This window comes from Lampetra planeri, chromosome 64 (genome assembly GCF_965212315.1).
Source record: "Lampetra planeri chromosome 64, kcLamPlan1.2.h2, whole genome shotgun sequence".
Classification (NCBI taxonomy): Eukaryota; Metazoa; Chordata; class Hyperoartia; order Petromyzontiformes; family Petromyzontidae; genus Lampetra; species Lampetra planeri.
Window position 1 is genome coordinate 2,849,413 of NC_136170.1, and position 14,180 is coordinate 2,863,592.

At 51.0% G+C, this 14,180-nt stretch overlaps 1 protein-coding gene across 1 annotated transcript in view; it reads left to right on the top strand.

Annotated features, from left to right (window-relative positions):
- Positions 1-937: 937 nt before the first annotated feature.
- LOC144737105 (ethanolamine kinase 1-like) overlaps positions 938-14,180 on the top strand; it is a 69,506-nt gene continuing 56,263 nt past the window's right edge. The window contains exon 1 of the mRNA XM_078619780.1: positions 938-1,227. Within this exon, the coding sequence (XP_078475906.1) occupies positions 1,084-1,227 (144 nt within the window). The 5' untranslated portion in view covers positions 938-1,083. The remainder of the gene's footprint in view (positions 1,228-14,180) is intronic.

Consider the following 14,180-nt stretch of genomic DNA (forward strand, 5'->3'; position numbering starts at 1 on the left):
ACGCAACGATCCGAAGAGACAGCGCGCGATGACGTCCTGAGATTGAAGTGTGGGGGGGGGGTGTATGTATGCGGGGGGAGGAGCTGGCTATGCGTGATGACGTCACGACGCACAGAGTGTGTGTGTGGAGTGTGTGTGTATGCGGGGGGAGGAGCTGGCTATGCGTGATGACGTCACGACGCACAGAGTGTGTGTGTGTGGAGTGTGTGTGTATGCGGGGGGAGGGGATGGCTTTGCGTGATGACGTCACGACGCACAGAGTGTGTGTGTGGGGTGTGTGTGTGCGGAGGGAGGGGCTGGCTCTGCGTGATGACGTCACGACGCACAAAGTGTGTGTGTGGGGTGTGTGTGTGTATGAGGGGGGAGGGGCTGGCTCTGCGTGATGATGTCACGACGCACACAGTGTGTGTGTGTGTGCGGGGGGAGGGGCTGGCTCTGCGTGATGACGTCACGACGCACACAGTGTGTGTGTGCCGGGGGAGGGACTGGTTATGCGTGATGACGTCACGACGCACACAGTGTGCCGGGGGAGGGACTGGTTATGCGTGATGACGTCACGACGCACACAGTGTGTGGGGGGGAGGGGCTGGCTATGCGTGATGACGTCACGACGCACACATTGTGTGTGCCGGGGGAGGGACTGGTTATGCGTGATGACGTCACGACGCACACAGTGTGTGGGGGGGAGGGGCTGGCTATGCGTGATGACGTCACGACGCACACATTGTGTGTGCGGGGGGAGGGGCTGGCTATGCGTGATGACGTCACGACGCACACAGTGTGAGTGGGTGGGAGGGGCTGGCTCTGCGTGATGACGTCACGACGCACACAGTGTATGTGTGTGTGGGGTGTGTGGGGGGTGTGTGTGTGTCGTGGGTGTTCGAGCCGAGTGACGTACACCGCGATGACGTCACCGAGCCTCTATAAATATCGCGGCGCGCGCGTCTCGCGGCGGTAGTCGAGCGAGCGACGAGCGAGGAAGGAAAGAAAGGAAGGAAGGAAAGGAAGGAAGGAGGCGAGTAGGAGAGAGCGAGAGAGGGGAGGCGTCACCACCACCACCAGCAGCAGCACCACAAGGGCGGAATGGCGACTCGTATCCACGTACCCGGCTCGCCCACCGTGCCCAAGCTGCCCGTGTTCGTGCACGAGCACGACTTGGAGGCGGGAGCCCTGCAGCTGCTCAAACACGTGAGGCCCGAGTGGAAACCGGCGGACGTGAACATGAAGGTATTGTTTATATACATTATAGATACATTATATATATTATTATGTTTTATTTTTATTATTTTATTACTTCCCTTCTATGTGACTTTACCGAAATAACCAAGAAGATGAATCCCTGCAGTCACGAAAGCTTTAAATCGAAACATTATATATACATTATATATTATATATACATTATATAAAGATCCCCCGTATAGCCTTAACAGACTGTAGGGGCAAGTGCTGTTAGCGAGCACCTATGAAGGCCGGAACGGTACACGAGGGGGTGGGTGGCCAGCACCACGCCCGACCGCCTTTGTCTCCCCAGTGGCGATGTTTACTACACACCGCACCAGGTACTCATTTGAGGCTGAGTCGACCTAGGGGAGGCCCAGGACCGGTTCAGATAATCGTCACCGGTGTTGGCCGTGAGCGGGAATCGAACCCGGGTCGCCAGGTTCATAGCGCAGCGCGCTAACCGCTGCACCACCGCTCCCCACATACATTATATATACACTATATATACATTATATATACATTATATACACACACGCTTATCCTTCTCTTCACCTCGCCACCCGTCAACGGGTCGTCTCGTCGTCGTCCTTAAAACACATTTTTTATTTTTTCGCGTCTGTGATGTAGCTGTCACCACTACCGCCGATGTCGTTTCTACGTTTCTAGCCGCAGCCGCCACTCGCCGTTCCCAGCTACACTCGCGCCTCGGTTAGCCGGGGAAGGGAGCGAGTACCACCATCACCACCATCACCACCATCACCACCATCATCATCACCATCATCATCATCATCACCACCACCATCATCATCATCATCACCACCACCATCATCATCATCACCATCATCATCATCATCACCATCATCATCATCATCACCACCATCATCATCATCATCACCACCATCATCATCATCATCACCACCATCATCATCATCATCACCACCATCATCATCATCATCACCACCATCATCATCATCACCACCATCATCATCACCACCACCACCACCATCATCATCACCACCACTACCACCATCACCACCACCATCACCACCACCCCCCAGAGTCTCGGCCTCCTCCCCACGTCAACCACCCCACCCCTATGCGGGGGATGTTTTACAAACCCACGGTCCCCCCCCCAACCCACCGTCACCACTCTCCCTATCCGCGCTACGATATCTACCGGCTCTGTCGGTCACGTGGCGTCGGGGCAGACCACCCTCTCCCCCCCGCCCCCCGCGTGATCGCGGCTCAGCCAATGGGAGGTGAGCGGGGGCGGTGGTGGGGGGGGGGCTGTGACGTCACCCCATTCCCCCCCCCCTAAGGTCTCGTCCGTTGCCATGGGAACGGACTTGAACTTGAGGCCTATGCGAACCATTTTAACGTTTGTTGTGAACTAAAACCGAAACTAAATGTGTAAAACATTACATTTAATTACCAGGGTAAGGGTCTCGAACCCAGATGAACTACGCAGCTGTTTGACAGAGGCGATGGCGCGTCTTGTGGAACATTTCTAGCAGCCGAATGGCCCCCAAACAGATAAACTCATGAATTTAACACGTGTAAGGCTTTCGCGACCGATATTATTCATAATAAAGGTGTTTTGGGTCGGATCGCGTTATTTATAAATGTGTCGTAACCCTCCACCACCCGACACGGCCAAGCTGTTGTTGATTCTCTCTTCAGCACACCACCGGTGGGCTAAAGAAGTCCATTAATTTGTCCTTTGAAAAACGTGACACATTGTTTTACTGTTTGGCCGTTTCGGGTGGTGGAGGGTTACGACACATTTATAAATAACGCGATCTGACCCAAAACACCTTGATTATGATAGGAACCCATCATAACAATTGTGCACGGCCCACTGGTCTCGTACGTGCATAACAATATATGTATCTAAACGCACACACACTCGCAGACGACATCATTATACTAGCACCACACGCAAACAGGAAATCTCGTTGCTTTACGATGTTCTGTGCTCATATTTAGTTTGTTGCGGTTGCAACCTGAACCTTAAGAGCCGCATGGCTCACAGGGATATACCTCATGAATGAACTTGAACTTGACTCCACGAGCACAACCACTAGCAAGGCCACTGTGTCTCCACTAGCACAACCACTAGCAAGGCCACTGTCTCCACTTGCACAACCACTAGCAAGGCCACTGTGTCTCTACTAGCACAACCACTAGCAAGGCCACTGTCTCCACTAGCACAACCACTAGCAAGGCCACTGTGTCTCCACTAGCACAACCACTAGCAAGGCCACTGTCTCCACTAGCACAACCACTAGCAAGGCCACTGTGTCTCCACTAGCACAACCACTAGCAAGGCCACTGTCTCCACTAGCACAACCACTAGCAAGGCCACTGTGTCTCCACTAGCACAACCACAAGCAAGGCCACTGTGTCTCCACTAGCACAACCACTAGCAAGGCCACTGTGTCTCCACTAGCACAACCACTAGCAAGGCCACTGTGTCTCCACTAGCACAACCACTAGCAAGGCCACTGTGTCTCTACTAGCACAACCACTAGCAAGGCCACTGTCTCCACTAGCACAACCTCTAGCAAGGCCACTGTCTCCACTAGCACAACCACTAGCAAGGCCACTGTGTCTCCACTAGCACAACCACTAGCAAGGCCACTGTGTCTCCACTAGCACAACCACTAGCAAGGCCACTGTCTCCACGAGCACAACCACTAGCAAGGCCACTGTGTCTCCACTAGCACAACCACTAGCAAGGCCACTGTCTCCACTAGCACAACCACTAGCAAGGCCACTGTGTCTCTACTAGCACAACCACTAGCAAGGCTACTGTGTCTCCACTAGCACAACCACTAGCAAGGCCACTGTGTCTCCACTAGCACAACCACTAGCAAGGCCACTGTGTCTCCACTACCACAACCACTAGCAAGGCCTCTGTGTCTCCACTGTGTCTCTACTAGCACAACCACTAGCAAGGCCACTGTGTCTCTACTTGCACAACCACTAGCAAGGCCACTGTGTCTCCACTAGCACAACCACTAGCAAGGCCACTGTGTCTCCACTAGCACAACCACTACCAAGGCCACTGTGTCTCTACTAGCACAACCACTAGCAAGGCCACTGTCTCCACTAGCACAACCACTAGCAAGGCCACTGTGTCTCCACTAGCACAACCACTAGCAAGGCCACTGTCTCCACTAGCACAACCACTAGCAAGGCCACTGTGTCTCCACTAGCACAACCACTAGCAAGGCCACTGTGTCTCCACTAGCACAACCACTAGCAAGGCCACTGTGTCTCCACTAGCACAACCACAAGCAAGGCCACTGTGTCTCCACTAGCACAACCACTAGCAAGGCCACTGTGTCTCCACTAGCACAACCACTAGCAAGGCCACTGTGTCTCTACTAGCACAACCACTAGCAAGGCCACTGTCTCTACTAGCACAACCACTAGCAAGGCCACTGTGTCTCTACTAGCACAACCACTGGCAAGGCCACTGTGTCTCCACTAGCACAACCACTAACAAGGCGACTGTGTCTCCACTAGCACAACCACTAGCAAGGCCACTGTGTCTCCACTAGCACAACCACTAGCAAGGCCACTGTGTCTCCTAGCACAACCACTAGCAAGGCCACTGTGTCTCCACTAGCACAACCACTAGCAAGGCCTCTGTGTCTCCACTAGCACAACCACTAGCAAGGCCACTGTGTCTCTACTAGCACAACCTCTAGCAATGCCACTGTGTCTCTACTAGCACAACCACTAGCAAGGCCACTGTCTCCACTACCACAACCACTAGCAAGGCCACTGTGTCTCCACTAGCACAACCACTAGCAAGGCCACTGTGTCTCCACTACCACAACCACTAGCAAGGCCTCTGTGTCTCCACTAGAACAACCACTAGCAAGGCCACTGTGTCTCTACTAGCACAACCACTAGCAAGGCCACTGTGTCTCCACTAGCACAACCACTAACAAGGCCACTGTGTCTCCACTAGCACAACCACTAACAAGGCCACTGTGTCTCCACTAGCACAACCACTAGCAAGGCCACTATGTCTCCACCAGCACAACCACTAGCAAGGCCACTGTGTCTCCACCAGCACAACCACTAGCAAGGCCACTGTCTCTACTAGCACAACCACTAGCAAGGCCACTGTGTCTCCACTAGCACAACCACTAGCAAGGCCACTGTGTCTCCACTAGCACAACCACTAGCAAGGCCACTGTGTCTCCACTAGCACAACCACTAGCAAGGCCACTGTGTCTCCACTAGCACAACCACTAACAAGGCCACTGTGTCTCCACTAGCACAACCACTAGCAAGGCCACTGTGTCTCCACCAGCACAACCTCTAGCAAGGCCACTGTGTCTCCACTAGCACAACCACTAGCAAGGCCACTGTGTCTCCACCAGCACAACCACTAGCAAGGCCACTGTGTCTCCACCAGCACAACCACTAGCAAGGCCACTGTGTCTCCACCAGCACAACCACTAGCAAGGCCACTGTCTCTACTAGCACAACCACTAGCAAGGCCACTGTGTCTCCACTAGCACAACCACTAGCAAGGCCACTGTGTCTCCACTAGCACAACCACTAGCAAGGCCACTGTGTCTCTACTAGCACAACCACTAGCAAGGCCACTGTGTCTCCACTAGCACAACCACTAGCAAGGCCACTGTGTCTCTACTAACTAGCACAACCACTAGCAAGGCCACTGTGTCTCCACTAGCACAACCACTAGCAAGGCCACTGTGTCTCCACTAGCACAACCACTAGCAAGGCCACTGTGTCTCTACTAGCACAACCACTAGCAAGGCCACTGTGTCTCCACTAGCACAACCACTAGCAAGGCCACTGTGTCTCCACTACCACAACTACTAGCAAAGCCACTGTGTCTCTACTTGCACAACCACTAGCAAGGCCACTGTGTCTCCACTAGCACAACCACTAGCAAGGCCACTGTGTCTCTACTAGCACAACCACTAGCAAGGCCACTGTCTCCACTAGCACAACCACTAGTAAGGCCACTGTCTCCACTAGCACAACCACTAGCAAGGCCACTGTCTCCACTAGCACAACCACTAGCAAGGCCACTGTCTCTCCACTAGCACAACCACTAGCAAGGCCACTGTGTCTCCACTAGCACAACCACTAGCAAGGCCACTGTGTCTCCACTAGCACAACCACTAGCAAGGCCACTGTGTCTCCACTAGCACAACCACTAGCAAGGCCACTGTGTCTCCACTAGCCCAACCACTAGCAAGGCCACTGTGTCTCCACTAGCACAACCACTAGCAAGGCCACTGTGTCTCCACTTGCACAACCACTAGCAAGGCCACTGTGTCTCCACTAGCACAACCACTAGCAAGGCCACTGTCTCCACTAGCACAACCACTAGCAAGGCCACTGTGTCTCCACTAGCACAACCACTAGCAAGGCCACTGTCTCCACTAGCACAACCACTAGCAAGGCCACTGTGTCTCCACTAGCACAACCACTAGCAAGGCCACTGTGTCTCCACTAGCACAACCACTAGCAAGGCCACTGTGTCTCCACTAGCAAGGGCACTGTCTACACTGTGTCTCCACTGGCACGGCCACCGTGTCTACACGTGTCTACACTATCACGGCCACACTGGCACGGCCACCGTGTCTACACGTGTCTACACTATCACGGCCACACTGGCACGGCCACCATGTCTACACGTGTCTACACTATCACGGCCACACTGGCACGGCCACCGTGTCTACACGTGTCTACACTATCACGGCCACACTGGCACGGCCACCGTGTCTACACGTGTCTACACTATCACGGCCACACTGGCACGGCCACCGTGTCTACACGTGTCTACACTATCACGGCCACACTGGCACGGCCACCGTGTCTACACGTGTCTACACTATCACGGCCACACTGGCACGGCCACCGTGTCTACACGTGTCTACACTATCACGGCCACACTGGCACGGCCACCGTGTCTACACCGTATCTCCACTATCACGGCAACCGTGTCTCCACTATCACGGCCACTGTGTCTCCACTGGCACGGCCACCGTGTCTGTGTCGGTCTCCCTTAATCGACAAGTAATTTGACCTGAAGTTGCGGCTCTCGTAGATGTTGTTATGTTCGCGCAGAAACCCGTTTCCATCGCAGCTGCGTGCATGAATACGTAACGATGCACGTGGGACCGTGTTTGGACGTCCACGATCAATGTTTATGATCGTGCAAAGTAAAAAAAATTCGCACAGCGAACGCATGTCAATTAAGCCCCTTTCCATCACGCTTGTCTAACCCGGTTATCTGGGTTAACATTTCGTGCCATTCGGACGGAGGGCGCCACGCACGCACGCACGCGCAGGATGGAAATGGCACGCTGCCCCTAGTTCCAGTGCTTCGCAGTGTTCGCGTCACCACGGTGCAACCAGTCTGCTGCAGAAAACCGACTGGAAAGCGGTGGGACCCCTCTGCCGTTCGCCCTCTCCGTCTGTCGCGAAACGCTCGGTGCCGTGAGGTGCACGTCGCCCTCCACCCCCGGCCCTACTGGCACGGCCACTGCGTGCGCGCAGTCGGGTAAACGGTGCGCTGTGGCGAGCGAGACGCCGTGGAATGAGCACGATTGAGACGCACGGGTCTGGCCGAGGTTGTGCATGTACGTTGGAACTTCTTCCGCGCCACCGTACGGAGCTCATCCGGAGGTGCCGAGATGCTTTCGTCGATTGCGCGGCTCGCGAAACGGGGGAGATGCTGCCCACGATGGACTTCCCGCCCCCTCCCCTCCGCCGTGGGGAGAGTCGTGTCTGGGCCGTGCATTCCAGGCGATGAGTCTCGCAACGAGCTCGGAGCGACTTTGAAATCTCTCAAGCGATCAACCCTCGGGCGTGAGACACCACTACCCCCCCCCACCCGGCCATGTCAAATGAAACTGCGGTTTCGCTAACCTTAACCAATTCTGCCGAACGGCCTGGATGGGTTGATGTGCCCCCCCCTCCCCCTTATCGCCGCTTGCCGCAAAGGTTCAGGCCTCGGAATTTAGCTGCCCTCCCTGTTTAATACTGCGGTCTTAACCATAGAACAAGTAAACCCGTGAAAACAAAGTTTTTCACTCTAAATCCTTTATATGCGTGGCATCGGGGCGGCTAGAGTCCTCTCGTCCTCTGGCTTGAGATGGCTGCCACCTATGGGTCAGATGATTGTCTGGCACCATTAAGCAATTGGTAATTAAATAGAATTATTTTTTTCCTAACAAGTGGAAAATTTTGGAAAAAAATTTTCACGAAAATAATTTGTCACGCACAAAGAGTCTGTGTGCAAAATGTCAGCTCGATTGGATCACGGGAAGTGGGTTAAAAAACGACCGAAAGATTTGCACGGTCCTAAGCAAGCAAGCGAACTTAATATAAAGGATTTAAAAACTGTCGTGCGCCGCGCTCTTCGCTCGGAGGTAGAAGCTAAACATCCCGTGGACGTCGTTCAAGGAATGCTTAGGCCCCCCGTCAGGTGAGCCGGCTTTACGATCGCAATTTGAATGACAACAAAAATGTAACTCGAACTTATTCGACCGGGAGAAACGCCCCTGCCAACATTGCCCACCAAGGATTGAAAAAAAAAAGTAATCCCAAGACTCGGGCCGACCCCTGGACATGCTAATCGGTCGTAGCGATGGCGAGGAATTTCGCACGATCACGGCTTGAGCGTGGGATCACGGGCCCCGGGGTGCATAGCTCTTCCCCGGTGGAGGGGGGGGGGGTAGAATCATCGCTTAGCCTGCTTCGTCGTACTTTTCATTGGCACGTGGCTGACCTTGTGCTTGACCAACAGTGCCTGCCACACAGGTGACTAAACACCTTCTTAAATTTGTGGTTGTGGCCCAATTGACACCCCCTTCCCCACCACCCCCGCCGCGAACTGGCAACACGCACACACGCGGGGAGGTGAGGCTCCACTTTTCGATGTAGAGCACGAAATCGCTTCGAGCGGACGCCGGAGTTTGTGCACAGATGGGTTGAAAAAAAAAATGTCCACCCACTCTTGTGCATCCATCGGCCGAAATGAGCGGTGAGCGGACAATTTCCGCCGGCTCCCCCCACGCCCGATCCTCCGCGTTGAAGGAAAAAAAAAAGCGCTCCTACGCAACCCAATCGGCAGCGTGGCCTTCGGAGAGCGAGCGCGTGTGTGCATCTTGTTAGCAGGATTGGTTCTCAAAGCTGGACCGGTTTCGGCGTGCAGTTTCTCATCGGCGGAGTCGGGGGGGGGGGGTGCTCGCTTGAAACAATGTTGGTGAACTGTCCAGCGGTTTTATCGGCTGGGTTCGGTGTCGACATTTAGTGTCTCAGCAGCAGCAGTGGAGTCGGGCTCGCTTGAACCATTGCTTTGCGTGAACCACCCAGATGTTTTGAGGCAAAGGACCCGTTTCCAGAAGACTTGTTCAAGTTCATTTATTAGGTATAGCCCTGTGAGCCATTCGGCTCTTGAATCGGGTGCAACCGCAACAAACAAAAAACTAAAACATGAACAAAAAAACATCTTAAAGTGACTAAGTGACTGAGTGCAAACAGAAAATCTAAGAAAAGACAGTATAATATTGCAGAAAAAGCACCGTACACAAAAATGTGCAAAAATCCCAGTGGGATGCAAGTCAAACAACAACAACAACAACCACAAGACAACTTAGATTAAGGCCATCAGTCTAACTCTGTACTACAACAAACAAACATGGCCAAACCAAAAAACTTCTCGAAAATCGCCAAAATAAAGCCATAAAAGCAATGAAACAACAGTGGTCATAGGAACTGTGACCGAATTTTCACAATAAACTACGTAAACAACATGTACCACCAAACGCTGCAGCCATAGCTGGCTGCATGAGTCACACCACAACAGCAGGAACATCAGTCGGAGTATCAACATTTTTCAATGCACCTTTAAGATCAGCACACTAAATCAAAACACAGATCATACTTTGCAGCGATCATCCGGAGCGAAACATTGTATTTTAGGCCACTAAATTGCAGTGGCAGCTAGGGATGTACAACTCCTCTAGAGCAGTTTTGAGTGAAGATCTCATAGGTAGTGATTGTGTGTGTGGCTAGTGGATTGTGTAACAAAACAAAAAAAATGGTTCAATTCTAGATTTGAAGCTTTCGTGGCTGCAAGGATTCATATTCGTAGGTTTTTTCGGTAAAGTCACGTAGGTAAAAAAATGTAATTAATTAAAGTAAAATAAAATAAAAATAAAAATCACGACGTTTCGATTGTAACACAAGCAATCATCATCAGGTATAAATGGAATAGCAACACGATGATCTCCCTCTCTGTACCTGTGTTACACTCTCTCTATGTATCTTGGTGATATCTGTCTGCTTATATGTCTGTCTATAGTTTTTCTGGTTAGAATTTTTTGTTGCTATTTCATTCATACCTGATGACGATTGCTTGTGTTGCAATCGAAACGTCGTGATTTTTATTTTATTTTGGTTTTATTAATTTAAATTTTTTACCTACATGGTGACTTTACCGAAAAAAACCTAAGAATATATAAAAAAAATGGTGTTTATGTGGTGCCACTAATATGGGGAAGGATAACTTATTGATATTATCATTAAGCTTGTTCACGTTCGTCACGGTGCCGCTTAAATTCTCGTGCTTCGTTACGCGAGGGAGTTGCGCGTTTAGTTTTTTTTTGCCAGCGGCTCTGCTCCTTCTGCACATCCAGTCGACGAAGCAACGGAATTGGGAGTAAATCTCGTGGCGGGTTCGGGGGTTCGCCACGCTTTGACTCCGTGCGACTCGTCCGGCGTGGCCATTGGACGACTTTTTTAAATCCTTTATATTAAGTTCGCTTGCTTGCTTGCGTGCTTGCTTGCTTGCTTAGGACCGTGCAAATCTTTCGGTCGTTTTTTAACCCACTTCCCGTGATCCAATCGAGCTGACATTTTGCACACAGACTCGTTGTGCGTGACAATTAATGTTCGTGAAAATTTTTTTCCAAAATTTTACACTGTTTAGGGAATTTTTTTTAAATATTTAATTACCAATTGCTTAATGCTGGCAGACAATAATCTGACCCATAGGTGGCAGCCATCTCAAGCCAGAGGACGAGAGGACTCTAGCCGCCACGCATATAACGGATTTATAGTGAAAAACTTTGTTTTTACGGGTTAAATTTTTTCTTTTTGAGAGTGGGAGAGCGGGAGAGTGGGCGTCAAAAACGACAACGCGTTTTAAATTCTAGACAAGTCGCCCGGTCCCATGCTCGCTGTAATTGCCGGCAAAACATCGCGGTGCTCCAATTGTAGCGTGACGAGGAAAAAGATTCTCCCCGTACAGCCTCGGTGTAGTGTAGAGCGTATTATGTATGCACGTTGAACATATTTCACACCAGTTTAACACGTAGCAGGCTTTCGCGACCAATATTATTCATAATCAACGTTTTTGGGTTTAGATCGCCGCGTTATTTATAAATGTGTTGTAACCCTCCACCCCCCGACACGGCCAATCGGTAAAAAAGTGTCACGTTGACAAAAGACAAAATAGTTCACTGCTTTAGCCCACCGGTGTGTTGAAGCGTGAAACCACAACATTTACAATTTGAGTTGCACGACGTTTCGAATTGCCCGATGATGCTGGATGCAATTACCAGCGAAACGTCGTGCTACTCAAAACTTGTAAATGTTGTGGTTTCACGCTTCAACACACCGGTGGGCTAAAGCAGTGAACTATTTTGTCTTTTGTCAACGTGACACTTTTTTGCTGATTGGCCGTGTCGGGTGGTGGAGGGTTACGACACATTTATAAATAACGCGATATAACACTCAAAAACGTTGATTATGAACGTTTCACACCGTACGTAGGCGACCGAGCTCATCGGAGGTGCGGGAAATATAACTTAATATGCGCAATGTTTCCTTACGTAATACAGCGTGTGGTGGTTGTTGTTGTTAATTAATTATTCTCCTTTCATGTATTGTCAATAATCAAATCATTATTCCCTTATGTTAATTACATACTTTTTATACGATATATTGGCAATAATTAAACATGATGTTAAATGGTTATGTAATAATATATTACCCTCAAGACAAAGATCCCCCGTGTAGCCTTAACAGACTGGAGGGGCAAGTGCTGTTAGCGAGCACCTATGAAGGCCGGCACGGCACACGAGGGGGTGGGTGGCCAGCACCACGCCCGGCCGCCTTTGTCTCCCTAGCGGCGATGTTTACGCACCGCACCAGGTACTCATTTGAGGCTGAGTCGACCTAGGGGAGGCCCAGGGCCGGTTCGTGTCTTTCTGCACTGGGTGTTGGCCGTGAGCGGGAATCGAACTCGGGTCGCCGGGTTCGTAGCGCAGCGTAGCGCTCACCGCTACACCATCACTCCCCGTAGCTAAACACGCACACACACACAGGCACACACACACAGGCACACGCACACAGGCACACTATACACACACACACGCGCACACAGGCACACTATACACAGACACTACACGCACACACACAGGCACACTATACACACACACACTACACGCACACACACACAGGCACACTATACACACACACACACACACTACACGCACACACACACAGGCACACTATACACACAGGCACACTATACACACACACACACAGGCACACTATACACACACACACACTACATGCACGCACACACAGGCACACTATACGCACACACTACACGCACACACACACAGGCACACTATACACACAGGCACACTATACACACACACAGGCACACTATACAGCCGCAAACACACACAGGCACACACACACAGGCACACTATACACACACACTACACGCACACACACACAGGCACACTAAACACACACACACACTACACGCACACAGGCACACTATACACACACACACACACACTATACACACACGCGCAGTGTTAACTGGTACTCGTCAAACATCCCAATGCCGGAGAATTACCTGCAAACTACTCGATTGGAATGGCAATAGTTAATGGCATTTAAAAGCCCAAACTCCATCCATCTCAACACTGCGGCATTGCTGCATGGCTCTAGTGATGTCGCCCCATCCCTTCCCTACCTTATGGTATGACTCATATCCTCTGACGGTGTTAGGGCTTATCTGCCGTGCCTTTGCTGCCAGCCTTTTGAATTGCTTGAGTCCCTTCCCTCTGTCATTTTCAAGCAACCCCAAGGCTTGAAAAGGCGGTCACGGCCACCCTTTATTGCACGCGGGACGTTTTTGCTCGCAACTATCCGATTGGGTGACGTGTCAGCGACTGGGGCCGCGTGTAATAATTGTTGATGACGATGGTTTACATCCGTGCAAGGTGCAGTTTCGTCCGAGGGTCTCGGTGCGTTCCGTTGTGTGGAAAGCAGGCAAATGATTAGGGGCAGCCAGCTGTGAATAACCAAAAACTAAGGAGGTGAGTTGAGGGGCTGATTTAAATATCTCTAAAGGTCATGGTTCGTCTTATCTCGGAGGCCAAAACGCGTTCCATAGTCTTGGAGCTGCACTGGTAAAAGCCCGATGACCCCCAGCAACGGAGCCTTGACCTCGGGAGTACTTGGAAGAAAGAGATGAGAAAATCTCAATTTGGTTATTTTGGTGAAGTCGCCTGATGACGACCGCTTGTGTTGCGATCGAAACGTCGTGATTTGTTTTATTTTATTTCTAATCTACGTGACTTTACCGAAAGAACCAAAGAGTGTGGATTCCTGCAGTCACGAAAGCTTCAAATCGATATTAGATCTCTATTTCCTCAATAAGTAATGTGGGGCTAACCCGTTGATAAGCTTTATTAGATTTCGATTTAAAGCTTTCGATACTGCAGGGATTCATCTTCTTGGTTCTTTCGGTAAAGTCACGTAGAAGGGAAATAATAAAATTAAAAAAATAAAACATAATACAATAATTCTCACGACGTTTCATTCGGACGTCATTCATTCAGACGCTGTCTTCCCGACAGACCTGTTCC